General features: G+C 35.7%; 1 protein-coding gene across 1 annotated transcript; it reads right to left on the bottom strand.

Moving 5' to 3' along the window:
- Positions 1 to 1130: 1130 nt before the first annotated feature.
- LOC106068534 (T-complex protein 1 subunit eta-like) lies at positions 1131 to 17557 on the bottom strand. Its single transcript, XM_013227925.2, has 12 exons — positions 17469 to 17557; positions 12973 to 13126; positions 12206 to 12312; positions 11941 to 12066; positions 11754 to 11806; positions 10850 to 11021; positions 10373 to 10537; positions 9431 to 9564; positions 9062 to 9214; positions 7667 to 7818; positions 7327 to 7515; positions 1131 to 1675 (listed from the first exon to the last, which is right to left on the bottom strand). The coding sequence occupies exons 1-12, from the start codon at positions 17478 to 17480 to the stop codon at positions 1467 to 1469; spliced, it is 1626 nt and encodes a 541-aa protein (XP_013083379.2). The 5' UTR covers positions 17481 to 17557; the 3' UTR covers positions 1131 to 1466.
- Between the last annotated feature and the right edge of the window lie 4939 nt (positions 17558 to 22496).

The following is a 22496-nucleotide window of genomic DNA, read 5'->3' on the forward strand; positions in this document are numbered from 1 at the left end:
CTACGGTATCTTTTGCTGGTTTTGTAAACTTTTAAAGTAATGAATAAAAAAAAATGTTTACACACTGTATTATCTGGAATAAACTTTTTCTTTCCACTTTGAATTAAAGAATCTTAGAATGTCTCTTTCTCAAATGATTTGTCTGGCTCATGGACTGTTAAAGAAAACTTGTAGAAACTGGCTTCTAAGTAGCATTTGATTTTGTATCCGGAGCTAACAATTTCCTAAAAGTTTAATAAGACAAGTTTATCATTTGCCAGGAAAGGACGTATTAGTTTATCCTCTTGATACTGCCTAGAGAATGTTTCTGTCGTCTTGGAGACATTTAACAAAAAAAAACATCTTAGCCACAATTAATTTGTCTTTTGACCATTCTCTAACTTGTCATAAGACCTTGTCATATATGATCAAATTGTGCACAATTATTTCTTGTAACCGGGTACTGACAAAACAAGAATTAGTAGAGAAAAAAACAACATACAAGTTAAATTATTTTGTTTGGTATTGAACAATGGAAAGAAATTGTACTATTATGGTGATACAAGCTGAATTAATCCCCTTTGAACTTTGTGTAGTGTTTGAAACTAGCTATTTTCATAAGCACTTCACTGGCACAGTGGTTAGTGTATTACCGGGAGTCCTCAAGCTCGAATTCAAGTCGTATTTTTAATAACGCTTAAAAATCGATCCATAATAGAGGTTCTCATTTTTTTTCAAGAAAAATGCTAATTTTCCTAGGCTTTCCAGGATTATTTTGGCTACAACAAAAATTCCAGGCACTGTGCAACCCTGATTATTTGAATCTTAATGTTTTCCAACATATTTAAAGCTATATTGTATCACTGAGCAGATGCAATTTTGTTTGAAAAGTTTTACACTTCACAATCATGCTTGTTAATAATGTGCTGACTGGTTCAATTCTGTTTTCTTTATGAGCTGATTACTTGGTTCCACTCTATTTTATCTAGTGACACTTTTAACTTTTCCTGTATTGAATTTCACTGAAATGGAAAAGTGATTATAAAGTTCCCCTTTTAGACCTTGTAGTCTATAGGGCAGATGATGTAAAGGTCATCTGGTTCTGTGGCCTACGGTTAACAACTAAAAGTGATTATAAGATGAAGTTCAAATAAAGTGATTTTCCAATTTTATTCAGAACATTTTCAGAAATTCTTGACAACTATTTAATCCTAACCCTTAACCCCTATTTTAAAAAATTTTTTAAAAGTAAATATTTGTTTTGTATGAAATCTATTTAATCAATTATAAATATGTATGAGAACAAAGAAACAGCACACAATTCTTCTTGACATCCTCACAGAACAAACAACTCCAACTATTTGATCAAAATTAAGCTGATAATGGAAAAAAATGTCTTTTATCCTATTGGTTAATGCAGCAGGCAAAGACAAGTAGATCTTAAAAAATGTTTTGTTTTTTTTTTACAAATGTCAAAAGTAAACTGATCACATTGGCCTTCCTCTTCCTCTGCCCATAGGTGCATCCTGAGCAGATTTAGGATTTTTAATAGTTTCATCTACAGAGAGAATCAGACAAGTAGCTTCTGAAGCAGCAGTTAATGCATTTATTTTCACAACAGAAGGCTCCCAGACAAAAGCCTCAAAGTTGTCTGAAATGTCTTCCTGAAGAATATTAACCCCAGACCATTTAGAACCTGAAAAATAAAATAAGAATACATTTTGAATATAAAATTAAATTTGAAAAATTGGATAGTCACAAATTAATACCAACTTATGTTATGACATGATTAGGATTTAGTTATTTGTTTCGGGAATAAGGGGAAAGTTTTAATTAGCGACAAGTGACGTGACAGATCTTTTAAAAATAAGAACGCTCTTAGTGACGCTAAAAGGAAGACGCTTCTTGTAGAGTAGTAGACTTGAGTACGACATTATTGACATCGGACGATTCCCTTCTTGAGTATTAAACATATTTGTAGAACAACATATCAGCGTCGACTACATATTTGATTGTTTCGGCCTTTCGCCGGTGTTACTGAAGTGTTGAGTTCAGCGTTACTTCCAGTCAGATCTACACTAGACAGATTGCCAAGAATCAACACCGCGCGGAGGCCTTTAACAACGTGGCGACCCCAGACTCGGAGCTCACTGGCATCAACATCCAGAAGGATAGAAGCCCTCTGTTAGGAGGAGGCAGAAGTTACGTCATCGGCCTAGTCTGCAGCTAGACCCTGATTATACAGCCACGTCGGCGAAGGAAAGCCAGTGAGATCCTGGACTCGTAGACCTAGGAGGTAACGAAATATAGATCTAGATCTACATTTGTAATTTGTAAACACCCATACGCTGGGGCATCGTATTGAAGCCTGTAGTTCGGTATCGAGAAGGCTACAGTTTGTGGAAGGGAAGAAAACCATCCTGTCGAAGCCGTACTGAAGAGATATCGCCTGCCCGGCATCTTGAGAACGAACGTGAAGGTCACCTCTGCAAGGCTAAGATTGACCGTTGAGGTCACGCCCGCCAAAGAACTTTTGACGTAGGAGCCATCTTACTGCCTACGGCACTTAAGTACAGTAGTGCTAATTTGATCTACGTCTCAGCTGAATCTGTGCTACACCTTAGATAGCCAGATAGCCGGTATTTTAGCACTGGACTTTGACTTTGTCGCTGTGTCAACTGTTGGACCGTTCCAGTCTCACTTTGGACAGACGACCACCTGGAACCACCGTACCTGCCTTGGAACCAGCAACCGGAACCAGACTCTACGTCACCGACGAACCTGAGCCAGACGACAGATCACCGTGAACCAGAACCAGACGCCGTACCACCGAAGAACCGGAGCCGTTGCAGACCAGTACAGAAGAACCTTGGAGAGCCGAAACGTTCGCTGTCCTTATCTCACCGCTAGGGAAGACATCGCCGTGAACCTTGCCGCCGGGACAGACATTAGCGTAGGAAGAGTGGACCCGAGACTGACTGTGGAGTTATCGCAGCTTCTTAGACAGATAAGTCAAGTGTTATTTAACTACTTTCTCCTTAGAATAATTAGAGTCTGTAGGGAAGTGACCACTCGCTAGATTATCACTACCAGGTTAAATCGTGGTGGATTGGGGATATCCTTAAAAAATTAGGTGTAATCTAGCAAGAGGTCCAGATATACGTTTAGCTGTTAATTCGTCCTGTGTGTGAATGTGGATCATTTAGTTAAGCATTTTTTTTTGTAGTAACGTTGTGTATTAATTGGTTGTAATACTCCCGTCTTAAGTCTTACTGTCAGACGAAAGTCTCATTCATTAGAACTAGATCTATAGTTTGGTGTTTATCGTATTTAAGTTTATTTTCATAGTTTATTTGTATGAGTAAGTTATATACACTCCTGGCTGTGAAAGCAGGTAAGAAGTAACTAAGATCTAGCATAATCTAGACTAGATCTGGGGAACAATCGAGGTGAAGCCTGATTGCCCATTTGTAAATTTTAGTATTTGTAAAAAGACAGGTTGGTCTATTTAACGGCGACTCGTGTGAGTAACACGTAGTCGGTTGAGTGTGCGTGTGTCGCACAGCGTATTCAGTCAGGTCAAAGGGTAGCCTACACACTGGTACCAAGGATACTAAGTGTATCTTGGAAAGTACAGAAGTTATTATAAGTCGGATTTGGTAGTCTAGACGCCAAGGGTAGAGTGACGAATTTAATTTATTTGAATCAAGAGGTATTAGGTAGCCGCGGAGCGAGGTTACGCTCAAAAGGTAATTTGATTTATAGAACATAGGTAATAGAAGCTATTAGGCCTGTGTGTAAGATAATTTAAATAAAAAGCGAGGTAAAGTAACATAAAGGTAATATGGCAGCTACTTCAGGTTACGACCTGGAAGAATTTAGAAAAAAGCTAATTCATGAAGCTAAGACAGAACTAGAACTGCGAGGCAAAGAACTAACTGCTTATGTACAGCAGATGGTGGCGGCAGAAGCAGAACGCTTGGAGAGAGAGAAAGCTAGAGGCAGAGAAAAAGAAAAAGAAGAGTCAGACCGCAGAGAGCGGGAACGAGTCAGAGAAGCTGAAAGAGCCAGAGAAAAAGAAAAAGAAGAGGCAGACCGCAGAGAGCGGGAACGAGTCAGAGAAGCTGAGAGAGCAAGGGAAAAAGAAAAAGAAGAGAAAGACCGTGTAGAACGGGAAAAGGTTAGAGAGGCGGAACGTGTAGAGAGGGAGAAGAAAGAAGAGGCGGACAGAAAAGTGAGAATTCAAGTTGAACAGATGAGGATAGAGGCTGGTGTAAGTGTGCCCACCGAAGGAAACAGCAACAATAGTGCCAACATAGAAAGCCATAGTAGCGCCGCATGGATGAAAAAGAAAATCCAACCGTTTGCGGAAGACAAGGACGACATCGGCGACTATCTGAAACGCTTTGAAATTAAACTTGCAAAGTTTAATGTCCAGGAGAAGGAGTGGTCCGAAATCTTGTTGGACTTCGTACATGGGAAAGCTCTCACGATTTGCCAAAACCATGACCACTCTATGCAAAACAGCTATCAGGTGCTAAAGAAGGAACTGCTAAACGCATACGGGCACAACGCGGCAACATTCCGAAAGAAGTATTACGAAAACACTCCATCCAGCCAAGTTGATCCGCAGACAACCATCAACTCAGAGAAGGACTTCTTCACTAAATGGCTCGCATTCGAGAATGTAGAGAACACCTACGAGGGGTTGAAGAACTTCATTCTGATTGATAACTTTATCAATAAGTGCGACCCTCAGCTACAGTCCTTTGTAAAAGAAAGAAACCCTAAGGTAATTGAAGACTTGGTAGAAATTATTAGGATCTTTAAGAATGCTTACCCAAACAACCCACTTTCAGTTAGCGACCACAAAAAAGTTATTGACCTGGTAAATTATGTAAAGAAAAATGATGGTAATGATAGGGAGTATGGTAGGAGAAATGATAGGTCCAGGGAACATGGGAACAATGGTCGAGATAGTTATGAGGGCTTAAATGATAGACCTTGGGAAAATGAAAACAATGGCAGGGAAAGTTATGATAGGAGAATAGATAGACCTAAAGCGGGTGATAGAAACCTTAGGGATGTTACATGTTTTAACTGTCAGGAAAAGGGACACATGGCATACCAATGTAGGAAACATAGAGGGAATGGAGCTGGCAATGGGAATACACAGGATAATAGTGGCACTAGTGATAGGAGAGGTAATCAAGGAAACCGTAGACAAGAGAGGGATAATCGGCCACCAGATAGGGTTAATTTTGTGAGGAACATCCAAGATAGGGATCGTGATAGTGGACATAGTGAACCAGATGAAGAAATTAATTACGTTGATTGTGGGGAAGATAGATTTAAACTATATCCAGGCATGATAAATAATAAACAGGTAAATGTGATCCGGGACACAGCTAGCAGTACACTCGCAGTTCGAGGGGGATTAGTGAAATCTAAGGATTATTTAGGCTATACCAAATCAGTCAGGTTGGCAGAAGGCGCAGTTAAGAGATTCGAAGCGTGCAAAGTGTTTCTTCGATCTCCATTATACACAGGGTATTGCGAAGGGGTAGCCATGCCGAGGTTATCTAGAGATGTTTTACTTGGAAATGTAGCAGGTGTCAGAGCCGCTTCTGACAAACAGGTTAGAAGTTGGAAAAGCAGGTATAGCAACAAGAAGCGAAACAAACCTAGAAAGGACATAATTTGTTTTAACTGCCATAAACATGGGCACATCGCTAAAGACTGTTGGAGTAGGGCAGAACAGTCTGAGCAGAAGATTGCGAGTTCGGATAGGAGGCGCAGGTCTGTACCCGATAGTGATGATAGAAGAGATGACTGTGGTAGCGGTAATCGCAAGTCATACCGAGGTAGAAGGCCACACGCTGGCTATAGTGGCGTAAGAAGAGATGTTAACTCCAGTTGGAGAGAACAAATGTATGAGTCGTGTAGATAGCCTGTGAAACATAGCACTATGAGACCGTAGTGTGTAAATAAGTTGGATTTTATTTAAATTGTTTATTCTTAATTAATTGACCTAACTAGTAGTTATAACTAGACGGGTATTAGGTTGTGTTAAGGTATCTTTGAATATGATATTAATGTTATAATGTATATGCGATTGCTTTATTATTAGATTAGCTCATGTTGGTTATTTAATTTCGGGTAGTATGTATGTTGGTATGAATAGAAAGGGCATTTATAAGGCGACGATGTAGTTACATCACGAAAAAGTAAGTTTTATAATATATTCTTTGTATTTGATCATGATCATACATCAGTAAAGAGTTAGGTCGTGTGGGGACAAGTAAGTGGAGAGAGAAAATTAAATACACTTGTAAATGCCCGAAAGAACGTTAGGTGTATAGTGGGAGAACGAGTATTGATAAATATCAATTTGTCATATTAGGTAAATTGTCTGTCCTGACGTGTGAGGGAAAGCGGTGTAACCTCTGGAACGTGATGTGATGAAGTATAGATAGACACACCTATAGTGTCAGCGCAAACGAACTATGTCTGCGGTCACCTATGGCACATCACATTGGACAGTACCAGTTAGTGACACTGGAGGGAAATATGTGTTCAGAGGAACTTGATTGTGGACACAGAAAGAGAAGTTGAAATCGCAATCAAGACTCAAGTTGTGTTGTCTTTTATGTTTCCCTACATTTTGGCCCTTGCACATTGTAAGACTAAGACAGTAGATTAAAAAATTGACAGGCAATTTTTTTTAGCGGGAGGGGGATTAGTTGTTATGACATGATTAGGATTTAGTTATTTGTTTCGGGAATAAGGGGAAAGTTTTAATTAGCGACAAGTGACGTGACAGATCTTTTAAAAATAAGAACACTCTTAGTGACGCTAAAAGGAAGACGCTTCTTGTAGAGTAGTAGACTTGAGTACGACATTATTGACATCGGACGATTCCCTTCTTGAGTATTAAACATATTTGTAGAACAACATATCAGCGTCGACTACATATTTGATTGTTTCGGCCTTTCGCTGGTGTTACTGAAGTGTTGAGTTCAGCGTTACTTCCAGTCAGATCTACACTAGACAGATTGCCAAGAATCAACACCGCGCGGAGGCCTTTAACACTTACAGAGATTGGTAAAAAAATTTTTACAATGTTTTTATATTATCATAAAATTTTAGATGTAAAGGTCTTAACTGGAATAAAAATTAAGTTTAAATATCTTTCAAATAAATAAAAAAAATTAAAAAAGAAGCTCAAAATAGAAACATAAAAAGGCCAATACAATTTACTTTTTTTTTTACTATCTTTACATTGTGTCTGACTTAAAAAACATTCAGATCCATAAGTCATAAGCATTATATTAGACTTTTACATACCAGAAGCATGCTTCTGTCTAAGTTTGTTCAAGATATTAGTGGCATCAAATCCAGCATTATCACATAACTGTCTAGGAATAACTTCCAGAGCTTTGGCATAAGCAGCAATAAGTAGTTGTTCTTTCCCTTGTATTGTTCTAGACTGCTCTCTCAAATAGCTGGACAGTTCCATTTCAATGGCACCACCTCCTGCAAGTAAACACATAATTATTTTTTACCCCAGGTAAAAGCATAAACATGCAAATGAAAGGTAATCATTAGAGCTAGTAGAAAAACCTTAAAAGTAACAAGAATATACAAATTAATGAATAAAAATAAAACGTTTTATGCTTCCACCAACCTGCTACAACAGAATCATTTTTCATTGCCCTTCTAACAATCATAATGGCATCATGAAGTGATCTGTGGGTTTCTTCCATAAACTGCTCAGCACCCCCTCTTAGGATTATGGTACATGTCTTTGCTTGAGGGCAACCTTTAAAGAAATTGAACCTGAAATATTCATAATAAGAATATTGAATTATTTTTTTATTTTAAAAAGAGAACCTTTTTAAGAGAATTTTTACATTTTACAGATATAATATGAATCAAAAACTTTTACTTTTGAAGAAATGTATAAACAAACAAGGTTACAAAGACAGTTTGTGTTTAAAATCGGCCCCCAAAATGGTCCACCCAGGCAGGTAAAAAGGCAGGTTTTAATATTTTCAGAAAGAACATCAGAGTGACTTTCTATCATAGACAAATGACAGAGAAGAATGGAGAAAGAAGGTTAACAGATCTTATGTGGTGTCCCAGCGGTATAGCAGACCAAATGATAGGTAAAAGTGAATGCAAAGTTAGATGTGAACCTGGCTTAACTGAGGTCTTATAAAAAAATATCTAATTGATCTAATTGTTTTGTAAAGATCTCTTATTCAAATCCTCAAGAAAAAAACTTTTCCATAAAAAAAATAGTTTTCCTTTAGTTAAGCGTTCTATAGCTATATTGCAGCGCTGCAGTTCAAGCGATAGTATGAAAAACTAATTATTAATTGTTTTAAATTATGTCCAACTTATATGCCTACTAGATTTTCCTCTTAAAAAAAAAGTAAACATTTTTTGGTGTAAATGTAGTAGTCAGTATGACAGAACTTACTTAACTTAGCAATACAAATGTAAAACAAAAAAAATTTTTTTGGAAAAAATTCTAAAAATCTAAAACCATTAGCATAACTGTTAAAAATATGGTTAATAACGATCTCCCCTACTAAAGAGCCTCCAGTTGTAAAAGTGGTGTATTTTTATGAAAAAATTCTTGCATTAGTGATTTTAAAAATTAGACTTTTCGCTTTTAGAAAAGAAAAAAGTTGCTGTTGAATCAGAACTTTGAATGGTCTAAAATATGATGCCGGATTTTCATTCTTTTATAGTTTACAAGATCTAAATGGGATGGACGGACGGACACTCCACACTAAACTAATAGTGTCTTTTCCCTTCAAGGTAGCTGAAAACACAAAGCAGAAACATTTTAGTTTTTCATTTTATCCCATTTCTTGGTGTCGCATAAACTACATTGCAGAAGGATCGCACCAGTATGTGATGTTTATCTGGCAGTTTGGTCTCCTCACCCTTCCTAAGCTGAAGACAAGTTTTTTCTAAATAAATTAGCAATTACTGAAAATATTGTTCATAGTGAATGAACATATTTCCAGAAGTCTTTACATTTACAACCAATCAGTGAAATATTTCTTACCTCTCACTGCCAACTTGACTTTCCTCAAAACTTTCACAAGAACCAAGGACATCAGGTGTCAGATTTTGAGCTGATGTTTGAATTGATCCTCCACAAGCTTTCATAGTACGTTTTAAATCCTCTTCTGGAACTCGACCAGCACAAAACATATCTCTAAAAACAAATTTTTAAATTGACTGTTACAAGTATGTCATATCAACAATATTTTTAATTACAACAAAAAAAAAAGAGATTTGAAAAAAATTTTAGAATAATAAATTAGCAAAAGTAAAAAATATATTCTATAGCATAAAAATGTTGTTTTTTTTTCAACTCTAAATTTTGCGCAGCTCTCATATAAGTTTGAAGACAAACAAAAAATGAGTATACCTATCAGCAAAATACTGTGTTGCCACATCACCAATTGGAAGCTTTGAAAGCACTACCTTGGCACCAGATAGATAGATTTTCTCTAATTTTTCATAAAGAATTTTCCATTCTGCATCAACAATGTTTTGGTACTCCTAAATAATTTAAAAAGTTTCTATTAGAAATGAAGCCTTGCGCGCATGTTGTATTAGGCTGTTAAAAAAAAAGAATAAAACATCACATCCCTCTAATCATAAAAAGAAAAAATTGTATATATGAAATTAACTATATTTAAATTGATGGTGACAAAATAAGATTTTCAATAGCACTTTTTTTTTGCATTGATATTTTGGGACAATAATGCCTCTAATGTATTCCACATTCCATAAAAGCCCAACAAAAAATTCATTCAAAAGAATGGGAATTTTTGTTACAAGTGAAATTACACTAAAAACCAGATCTAATGACTTGCTTAGCTGGATCAGATACATCAAATTCTATAATGTAGTGTAGTTTTGTTTATATGTAATTTCTTTAAAAGTTATCCAGACACTGAAAATATTTTATCACATTTTAACAAAAAATTCAGATTTTCTACTTTCAGACAATTCTTTGCAGAGTTTTCAATGAAAGCTTTGGCATCCTCTACAATCACTAACAACAAACATTTTAAATTCTTAAGGTTGCTTTTTCTTTCTATTAAGAACAGTCCATTTCCAGGCATTGATGTACTGATCTATATAGGATTAGCAATAACTACTATTTTTTTCGAGGGGTGGCGCTCTAGATGGGGAAATGCGTATTTTCAGACTGGAAATGCATTTTTTCAGACGATAAATGGTACTCACGTATTTTCGTACAAAATATGCAAGATGCGTAATTGTAGGCAACTCTGCTTTAGTAATTTGAACATTTATATGAGACAATATATTTTTATTTTGTTTGATAATGTAAAAATGTTACCTGAACAGATTCAACTCGGACTTCCGCATTTTCTTTTTCAGCTTTTAACTCCAATTCAATATTGAGCAATGCAATTTTAGGATTTTCATACTTCTTGGGTTGCATTTCAAATCCAGCATAACTGAATGTTTTCTTAAATGCGACACCTGCTACTAATAAAGAGTCCTTTAAAAAAAAAAAAAAACACCATATACCATATTAGTTGAAACTAATTCATGAGCAAAAAAATATGTTTGAAGATATATGGTTTAGAAGAAAAGTTTGAAATCTAGTCACTATACAAAATTTAAAAAAACTAAATGCTACCAAAAGAGAATTTTTTTTTAAACATTATATATAATGCCAAAAGCACGAAATGAAAATACTAGTAATGGCACCTGTCTTATAAACAGCTGTCCTAATTGAATAATCCTAACTGAACTATATTTAAAATAATATTCCAATGCATATAGTGAAACAAGTGCTAATGAACTGTACCTCAAGTGCACCTCCTTGAACTTTCTTGATACCAATCATATTTAAAGGAAGCAAATCATCCAACATTTGTACAGCATCCACAACCATTGTGGAGAAGAATTCTTTATGTGCTGCCACTAATTTGGAGCTCAAAGCAGTTGCTGCACATTTCTCTAGCAATTCTCTGAACTCTCTGTTGAAATGGAAAAAATAACAACTAACATTTTATACATATGGACAGAATCAACAAGGCTCCTACAAGGTGTCAAGTAAACAAGAGTAAACAAGTAATCAAATGAATCTTTTTAAATAAACCTAGCACAAATAAAATATGAAAAGCATTTTTAGATACGTTAAACAATTCATTAATTTAATTAACTTCTGTACATTAACTCTTTCTCTCCATAATTATTTTTCCACGTTTTAAAGGAATTCTTCATTTTTCTCATTACTATTTCACTACCCTTGTTATGATTGGGTTTCAATAGCTTTGTTGTTTGTATCAGAAAATGTATTTGGTGTATTTAATATAAATAAGCTATACATTACAGAATATTTAAAGCGGAAATAAGTTTTTAAAACTCTAAAATTCCCAATTAATCACTAAAAAAAAACAAAAAAAGATTCTTTTGGTGTCACAAAACAATATAAAAATAAAACATAAAAATTATATAACAGTGATTCTTCTGCACTTTTTTTATTGAACCTATTCACAGATTTAAGGTGAGTCAGCCAAATATCAACATCTGTAACCTTGTTGACATAAGCCATAACAAAGATTTCATTTCCATTTTTTTAATCATTAACACCTGTTTAATAAATCTAATAACAAAGATTTCATTTCCATTTTTTTTTATCATTAACACCTGTTTAAGAAATCTAATAGATTTTAATCTTTAAAATAAAAAAAGAAAGAAATACTTACTTAGCATCTTCTTTTTTAATGCGAACAGATATATCACTAATTTTCTTTAAAGCCTAAAAAAAGAAGCATAATGTGAAGGTTAGCCTCAATTCATTGGCAATTATTGCATATAAATGGATAGTCAATTTGTATGCTTAACTTAACTGCATCTTGATGCATTTGAACAAATTTTTAAGTTGAAAATTACCATTGCCAAGGCTTTACGTATTGCACGAACAATAATCTGAGGATGAACTCCTTCCTCAATGAATGGTTTAAACTGCTTTAAGAATTCTCCAGCTAGAAGTGTTACAGAAGTAGTACCATCTCCAACCTACACAAAAAAATTGTTAATACTAAGATGAGTATTGTTATGGAAAAAGTACCATCTCCAACCTACAAATGAAAGATTTAAATACTAAAATGAGCATTTTAACAAGTTTTCTTGACATTGACGTCACTTCAAACCATACCTCTGAATCCTGAGACTTGGCAATATCTACAAGAGTTTTGGCAGCTGGATGAACAATGTCTAATGTTTTTAATATAGTAGCACCATCATTTGATATCACAACACTACCTGAAAATTAGTGGTACACATATCATTTGAAAACAAAATTTTATTTGAAAGAAATTTATGAGCTATTTATAGTAGGGATGCACTGGATTGTAGTTCCGGCACCGGCCAAATATCACTGCAATATCACCTAGTAAAAAAAAAAGTACATGGTAGTACCTACATTTCTCTTAATATGTATAAAGTGGACATGATTTTATTTATGTCTGTTATGGAATGTATTAAAGTTTATATATATATACAATAATGTGCTTTACAATATATGAATATGCACCAAACAACTTTTATTACAAAGACAAGGCATGTTAATATAAATAGAAATGAAACATATCATTATAAATACACTTTACATACATAACTGTAATGGATGGCACATTTTGTTTTTTACTTTTGTCTTGACCTTTGAGTGGGCTAGTAACTATGTCAAGCTGACCAAGCGACTGTCTAGCTGTGCGGGTATATCTAGTGCATAACATTAAGTTCATAGATAGACAGGTGACCACAATAAGTCAGGATGAATGTAATGACAGCATGTTGACACTGAGGGAAATGAGAAATGTTTACTTGGTAGTAAATCTTAATTAGGGGGCAGTTTATTTATGTCAATGTCAATTAAGAGGCTGAACTATTCAGATGTTATCAAAACTATAATTTATAACTTACCTTTTTCATCAATAATAAGTTTGTCCATCCCTCTAGGACCTAGTGTAGTTCGCACAGCATCTGCTATTGTCATGCAAGCATTTATGTTACTTAAAATTTGTGGCTTTCCTTGAGAAGTATCAGTGCCTTCTTTAAGAAGGATTATTGGAGCATTCTGTAAATAGAAATATTTTCTTAGACTTATTTTTTAATCTTGGTGTATAGATTATAACAACATAATTATTTTCCAGTGGGAAAAAAGGCAACAGCTACCATTGATGTAAAGGTCTTTGCTTATATGTCTTAAGAGTTAGAGCAATAAGCTTCAGTATATTATAGATTCTATTCAAAAGGGTACGCTGAGATTAGCCTACATTCCACCAGAGCTCTTTGAAAAATAAAACATCCGTTCCTTTACTTGTTTTAAAAATGGATAGCACACAAAGTTAACTTTGGCTTGGCAAATCTAGCTCCCTACTATTTGCAATCCAGCTCCCAAAATCTAGTCTACATAGTAAAACAGATCTATATTACAATATTACAATTTTTTAAAAATTGCTAACAGGAACTAAACAAAAAACATCTTAATGCATTGGGGGGGGGGGGGGGGGCGGCACTTAGTTCCCCCCCTTTTTTTTTTTTATGTTTTATGACAAATTAGATCACAAATTTGAAGTCTAATGGAAGAAAAGCAGTGGAGTCATTTCTGAAAATGATAATTTCACCACCTTACCTACAGTCTACACCAGTGATTCCCAAAGTGGTCTATATAAACCCCCAGGGGTCTACGAAGACTTCCAAGGGGTCTACGAAAGTTAAAATGGGAATAGGGGGTCTATGAGATGTGCTCGGGGGTCTACGATAAAGAATCTCAATTCAGCATGTCGTGACTTTAATTTTGACAATTGGAATTTTTTCATCCACACATTTATGATTTGTACCTTAGGAAATCCTTAAAATTTGTATCCTGCTGAGTAAATGAAATATTGTTTAATTTAATTTGATAACTATATTTAAATAGTGTAGTTTTGTCTTGTTATAAATTTAACAAAAAGAAATGTCGACTGCTCAGTGTTAAGTATTTGAAATTGAACTTCATTACTTCCCTGTCAAACAAGCGAGTGTTAATGTGCCATTTTTTTATGATGCTATGAAACCAATCAAGCTGGAGCATAATTTGAGATGATGCCACCCGATAAAAAGATAAAAGCTTGCAAAACTTTCAAATACTTAAAGATAAAGTTCAGAATACACCCACAAAATCTCTCTTCAACCCGATATTGAGAAGATGATGATTAAAGTAAAATACTGAAAACCTCACATGATATTGATTTTCAGCAGCCATTGAAGAAATTGTAAAAACTCTTACACAAACTTATATCATTAAACGAATTTCATGTTTGGGTTTTGTGGCCGGTGTCTTGTTTTGGGACTCTTGATGAAGAATGCAATTTTGAAGACATGGTTGGCATTTTCTGGTGACACTCCCAAAGGGCTAATTTCAATGGTCCCAATTTTAAGTTTTCGGAACATATGTTTTCTCATTATGAGGTGTACAGTTTTGATGTGAACAATTATACGTGGTCCTATAATTGGGATAGTTTATAATAGGTTTCATCTTTCTTGTATATCGAATAAGAGCTTGTCCATTTCTCGTTTTTACAATTCACTATTAGTTTCTTCATTTCTTCCTGATAGAGAGCGATGTTCAAGTGTGTATTTGTTTTCTTACATTTGGCAAGTGTGTTAGCCTTCTATTTCTTTCTATTTCAACATTGGAGAACAGTGTTCTTGCTGTTGTTGCACTTTACAAGGTCACACAATATGTTTTGTGCAAAATCTTTTGGATGCTCCTTCAGATTATGTGGATAATTACATCCTATCCCAAATCTCCCGAAGGGAGATGCAAGCAGGCAAGTTGAAAACCGATCGTCAGTCCATGCATCATGAGTTGTTTTATTCAGGAAGCATCAGAGTTTGTCAAGCTTCGAAGGATTATTTTTATATTGGTCACGAAATAAATTTAATTGTTTGGTGAATTTTGCTGATTCGCTAGCATGGTAGCTATTAGATCCAGTGCTCCTATTTCTTCTCTGTGGTTGTCATAGAGCTCATTAGTTACAATGAACTTAATTTTTATATTATTTTTTCTCCATTTGGCCATTAAATGAGTATTCCAGCTCCTCCGTTTGTGGTGGCTTTCTGAGAACCATCCATGCAAACTCTGACCCATCGGTTGTTAGGGCGATGGATTTGTAGAAGAGTTCACTAAATTCTTGATCTCTGTTGGAATATAGTCAAATATTTCTTTCTTCTTATGTAAGTCTTTGCAAACGAAATATTTCTGTAACATATTTCTCTATAAAGCTGGCTGAATCAACCTTGTCTGGTAATGATTTTTTTATTCAAATTATTATGGCTCAAGAAATCCACAAAAAACTGCTCTTTGTGAAAACTTTAACTATGATACTTAAGGCACAATAATATTTAATGTTTTGAAGAACTACTTCAACAAATCCGTATTTGAAAAATAATCTCTGTAGCAACGGATAGTGAGCTTGCAAGCCTTTAAAAACAAAAAGTTTCCAATGTGTTTAGTGATTGTGTGCTGTATGTGTTAACTATTAAATAAGGGGTTGAAATTTGAATTTTGTTAATCAATTTATTTTAAAAAATTAATTCAACTTAAAATGTAGTTTTAAATTACTTTTTCACTCCTTGTGTCACTGGTTAGATATTATTTTAAACAAAATGTGTAATTTGAAATTGATGAATTTTCAAAAATTCAATATAGGCCTAACTTAAGCAGGGGGTCCACGGAAAACCAGAAAACATGGCAAGGGGTCTACCAGACAAAAAAGTTTGGGAACCACTGGTCTACACTAACTAGATCTAGACAATTCTAGATTAGATATCTAGAATCTATATGTGTAGATTCACCAGATTTTTCTAATCTTCTTATCTAGAGTCTACTAGATTTAACTAGATCTAGAATAATCTAGATCTACAGCCTACAGTACAGGATTACCAACAAGTCACAGAATGAGTATACGTAATTAAATCTAGCCTTAACTAGAATAGACTATGGAGTAAATTTCTAATACAGATGATCTCTTGTAGTCTATAACAGGCTAGGATGGCCATTCATGCCTAAATAGCTGAATCCTCTATATACGCTCTATATAAATCTAGAATAATCTAGATCTAGTTACAATCTAGTAGACTAAGTAGGTCTAGAGTCTAGATTTAGGCATTTAACTTTATTCAATGTATTGAATGTATCAAGCTCACTCCAAACATTTGCCCATTTATTCTCTATGAAAAAAACTACAACAAAACAAACAAATATAATATTTATAAGATCATTAACATTGATGTCCAAAACTGGTTGTTTAAAATAAATTTTGGTAAGAAAATAGTAATTTTATTTAATACAAACACCCTGATGGAATCAAATAACTTGGCTTATGAATAAAATAAATCAGCTCCAAAATACACAATAAATATTGGTGGGCTCATTAGCATAGACTTAGTCTTAGCCAACCAAAAAATATAGTCTTAACCCTAGGAAGAGGTAAAGTCATCCTGGTAACATCGGAAAAAAAAAACCTGACTAACCTGACTTACAAATTTGAAATTCTTTTTTCTTAAATAAAAAGACAATAGAAATGGGAGGAAACTGGGTCAGAATCATTGGAAAATGGACAAATGCTAGTTTCATATTATTAAATATCAAAATAAAGATGTAATAGTAATAAACACAAGAACAGCAAGTTGTACTGATTCATGCAATGGCTAGAATAAATACATTTTATAAATTACTCAAGAATAGTCTAGATCTATAATCTATATGACTTAATTCTAGTCAAGACTATCAAGACTCAAGACAAGTCACTACAATCGAAGACCATGACTCAATTCATGACACTAAAAGTCTAGATAGACTAGTTACTAGTAGATTTAAATCAGACTCAGAGTAGTGTAGACTAGAGTTAGAGTCTAATTCTGATCATACTGACTGAGTCATTCTCATAGTCATAGAGTTGATAGAGTCATACATAGTTACATAGAGTCTACTAATAGTACATTCTAGAACAAGACCAACTTTCAACAAGCCAAACTAAAACAAGGCACAAGGTAACAAGGCTTACAAGGACATTAAACTAAAGTTAAAGTAAAGACTAGATCTAGATAATTTGATATTCTATTTTTTCAACAGAATGTTTTATTCATTTCTTTTAGTACGAATAAGACAGGACCCTGATAAATCTGGCATAGATCTATATATAATATAGAATCTAATAAACTATTATATTCGACGGAATTAGTGCAAAACGGCTGCCATTTACTGAATGCCGGCTTCAATTATTATTATATTATTGATCTAATAACATGTTAAATAATAAAAGGCTGGACGCCTAAAATGTATTTGTATATTTTATATATGATATATGAGTGGGTGATTGACAGAAAATGATAGCGATTTTTAAAGATTGAGAAATCAAAACAATTAATACCAGTCTTGCCATTGTTGCAATGGTGATAGGAATCCAAACGAACGGTAACCGTGTATAAACTTCCGGTAAAAATACTTACAAAGTTTCGAATATTTATGAAGTAAGAAACAAATGAAACATTGGTTTATATTATAAGATATCCTAGCATATATTCCTTAATCTTAATTTTTATGTTATTAATTACAGACTTTCCTTCAAAAATATAATATAATTTCGTAATCGGTACCTAATTAAATTCTTTTGCCTTACTATGGCACCATATTGTGCTGTTGGGTTAAAATCCTGAGAACACTACTGACATTAAAAATTGATTGAATAAAATGATCTAGTCGACCGGCGGCGTAACATACACCGCTATTTTGCACGGCCGGCCTTAGGTGACCGCAGAGGGCTCCGCACTTAAGCGACCGCAGTGGGACCCGCACTTTCAAAGGCTCCCGCACTAATTCTAGGTGTATAAATTATTAAATTAAACCATTGTATAACATAACAGATTTCCCGCGGCCTCCTGTCAATTTACCAGGGCGCCCGCAAGGGGGTGCACTTCCCCTGGATTCTGAGCAATCAAATTGTAGCCATTTTTGTTTTGCACCATCATATCAATTAAAATCTAAGTAGCCACTGAAAACGGTTGTAGTGCTTCCACTGGTGACTGAAGCACAGTAGTAGTAGACTAGCCTATGCTTATCAGGAATTGATGGCTGACCATGTACGTGTACCCCTCTGAATTCTGAGTAACCAAATTTTAGCCATTTTTTTTTTACACCTTCAAATCAAGGAAGCAACTTAACATGTAGTACTTCCATTATTGAAATAAAGTTAATAAGGATAAGCTATTATTGTAACTAACTAGAATAGGCTAATCTGTAGTTAATGTCCGACCATGTGTACTTTATTATAGGCTTGCAATTCAATATTCTATAGCACTTTAGTCGTGACGATTTGTTTTTATTTGCACATGATTATAGTTATCATTATGTTATCTTTTTTTTTCTTTGAGGAAAAATCCTTGCCATATGTCATCCGATTTGATATGTGTGAAAGTTTCTTTGAACAAGATTGAAGAGTGCAGTTATTTTGGTACATGTATTTACGTCTTTTGGAAATATTTCAGCGGGAAGTCCATCAGAGCCACCGCCCTAACCGAAAGGCTAACAGACTTGTTCGCTCTATGCTGGGAGAAGTGCGTGGTCCCACCTAACTTCGAGACTCCGTTATCATATCCCTATACAAAAAGGGTGACAAGTCTAACTGCTCCAACTATCGAGGCATTTCACTTCTGTCAGTAGCAGGAACGATCTTTGCTCGAGTGTTGCTCGACCGACTAACCCACTCTTTAGTGGACGAGGTCTTATCTGAAAGCCAATGTGGTTTCAGAGCCGGTAGAGGTAGGGCCTACATCTGACATGATATTTGCTCTGTGACAATTACAAGAAAAATGCATAGAACAGAACCTAAACGTATACGTTGCCTTTGTGGACCTCACCAAGGCTTTCGACACGGTCAGTCGCGATGGTTTGTGGAGGATTTTGGCTAGGCTGGGATGCCCACCTACGTTCCTATCAATTCTCAAGCAGTTTCATGTGGGACAAAAAGGCCAGATCAGACACAATGGTGACCTTTCTGATCACTTCCCAATAGAAAATGGCGTGAAGCAGGGCTGTGTACTTGCTCCTACTCTATTCGCAATCTTCTTTGGCGTAATGCTGGGTCAAATGAGGCAGCGATTGCACAAAGGCATCTACATCCGGTTTCGTTCTGACGGTAATGTGTTCAATCTTCGACGTCTACAATTCCATACAAAAACAAAGGAGATGGTCATAACAGAGCTTCTCTATGCCGATGATTGCGCCCTGCTAGCTCACAATGAACATGATCTCCAGAACGCGGTAAACGAATTTGCATACGCTGCCGATTCTTTCGGTCTTTTGGACGTCTTCAGGCGAGAGTTTGGCGAAACCGCCAGCCTACAAAAATAAATGTCTACCAGGCGGTGGTTCTCCCAACCCTTCTATATGGCTCTGAGACATGGACACTATACAGAAAACAACAAAGACTTCTTGAGCGCTTCCACCAAAGATGCTTGCGCTCCATCGTAGACATACGGTGGCAGGACCGAACTACAAACAGCGATGTCCTTGCGAACGACGGTATGGACAGTTTGGACTTCTTTTGGTCCGGCAGTTACGCTGGGTAGGGCACGTATACCGTATGCGAGACGAACATATGCCAAAGGCAGTCTTTTTTGGTGAGCTAAAAGGTGGTCGACGTAACAGAGGCGCCCCACGGAAACGCTTCAAAGACCAGCTTAGGCGTCAACTTTCCTTGACTGACATAGAAGAGAGCACCTGGTTGCATGCGGCCTCAGAACGAGACAGCTGTATGTCACTCACGAAGGCCTCGGGATACACATTTGAGACCAAAAGAAAATTCGTTGCCGAGGACAAATGCAGACGGCGAAAAGAAAATCTAAATCGACCACCTGCGGACAATGGTTATGCTTGTCCTGATGTGGCAAAATATGTAGGTCCGCAGCCACGGGAAATACTGCATTCCTCACTAATCTTCGCACTCGAAAACAAGCCTTATTATTTACGTCTTGCGAAGTTGCGGCCATTGTTAGCGCTCGATACAATCGCAGGTTAAATACGTCCACCAGTTTAGGAAAGAAGAGATAAAAAAAAATCTTCCCATGTCATCGGGGTCAAAACTTTGATTTTTATCGATGGAGCACTCGCAGCAGCATTAATTAACTGCGTTTTCTTGGTATTTCGATATGCAGATATCTCTGCCACTGAATAGATTTGTTAGATTTGTTGAGGTGATTGTATTCGAGAAGAATTCATTGTTTTTGTCCATATTGTTAAGAGAGACGCACTGTGTCTAGCGTTATTGTCAGCGAATACATTAAGTACAGTCTAGACAAGTACAAACTGCTCGGCCAAGGCTAAGATGGCTGCCCAGTGATTGGCAGCATTCAGAATTGTGTTCAGGCAAGGATTAGTGAAAAATATCCACAAATACAGACCTTGTCCGTCGCAGTTGTTATGATTGACTTGAATGACGTTTCAGATATACGTTATGCTGTTGGTGTCGTCAAGAAGATTATCTATTTTTTCCGTAACAGTCCCATGCAAGAGCGTTGGTGCTAAATTTACCTCTTTTGTGTGAGACGATGGACTGAGAATTCATTCGCGCTTTAAGTTACAACTGTAAGAAGAGCTTTCTCTGTTTGGCATATTTTAAAATAACGGTTGTAAATGAAACCAGACAAACTGCATATGTGTAATCGGTGCCTGCTTCTCATGTGTTTCTAATTTGTCTTTTAATTGTCGTCAATTATTCATCCATTCTTGAACCAGTTTCCGTGATGTTGCAGTCTTTCCATCTTAGCATAAGTGGCCGCTCAACAGCACACCAGCAGTCACATTAATGACATAATCAAAAACTAACTTGACCATGGCTCTGAAGGAAAGGACAGAGAAGCGACCTGCCTCTAAACCAATAAGCGTCATTTTCCCGGTCATAGCTAATTACCAGGCTCATTACAATGATACTAGTCGACCGGCGGCGTAGCATACGCCGCTATTTTGCATGGCAGGTCTTAGCCCACTGCAACCTATGCGACCGCAGTGGGCCCCCACTTTCAAAGGATTCGCACTTTCATAGGGTCCGCGCTAATTCAAGGTGTATAAATTATTAATTTAAACCATTTTATAACTTAAAACAGATTTCCCGCGCCCTCCTGTCGATTTACCAGGAGCTCCTGGAAATCTCCCGAAATCTCAAAATATACGAAAAAGTCCTTAAAATATACGGAAATATACACACTAAAATGGTCATTTTGGGGTGTCATTCAATATAGAAAACGCCAATCTTACCCGCGGCATCATGCATCAGCCGTAATTGTGTAATCTGGTGAAAGAAGCTTCTCGCGCCTCAAACTAATAAAGAATTACTTGAGGTCAACAATTCTCAAAGTTAGATTGAAACATTTGGTAATTCTTGCTATTGAGCGTGATCTATGTAGGAAACAGAATTATTATAATATACTGTATGACTTTGCTACACGCAAGGCTCGTAAAGTAACTCTGTACGTAGTAAAGAATGAATAAAATGCATAGACGAATTTATTTTCTAATACAAACTCTTAAATTTCCAAACCTCCCGCAGGACAAATGGGGATGGGAGCGGGCAGGGTTTGATAAATTTAAACGACAGTCAAGCGCGCAGCCAGTCATCCGTAGTGTGAATACTACTACTCGTTTCTCGTGACTATCTGCAGAAATAAGAGAGTGATCTTTCCTTTACTTCTCGTTTAAACTGTTGAGGGAAGAAGAGAATTATATATATATAGAAGATAGATGATCCATTGTAACTTAGCAACTGAAGAAACCTTAACAAAAACAAAAAAAAAAGACTTTCCCCTCCCCCCCTTTTTAAAAAACTTTTGTCATTGCATAAAGTTTTGGATATTTTGATGAAATTTCAACCGAATTTATTTTTATCAAAATAATAATAATGATACACAATATATGTTCGGGTATCCATATACTGTTACATTCTTTATTAAATTTTCTGATTTGCAAAAGTGCCTTTTTTTTTCTTCCACTTGGGTATCAGCCCCTTGAGGATGTCTTCTAATGCAGCCCACACCAATGTTTACCATAGTGACATCACTGTATTGAAATAGTGCTGCTATTGTTCCAGATTTAAAAGGACTATATTTTTATAAGTTAAGCAGTCCCACTGAAATAGTGTTGCTATTGTTCTGGTTTAACACAATCATTTATGTCAGTGTTACCCACATTTTTTCCTTAACAGAAAACTTCGCACATTCTGAGTATTTAGCGTAACACTTTGCTTATTTTTATATTAGTTAATTATTCCAGTAGTTTCCACGGAACACAGTATGGGAGACATTGAATTATATTATATGTAATTTATGGTAAACATTAACTCGTATTAAAATTAAAATACAGTTTCAGTTTCATACTAATAACTTAAAAAAAAAAAAAAGGTTAGAAA

Source organism: Biomphalaria glabrata, chromosome 1 (assembly GCF_947242115.1).
Source record: "Biomphalaria glabrata chromosome 1, xgBioGlab47.1, whole genome shotgun sequence".
NCBI lineage: Eukaryota > Metazoa > Mollusca > Gastropoda > Planorbidae > Biomphalaria > Biomphalaria glabrata.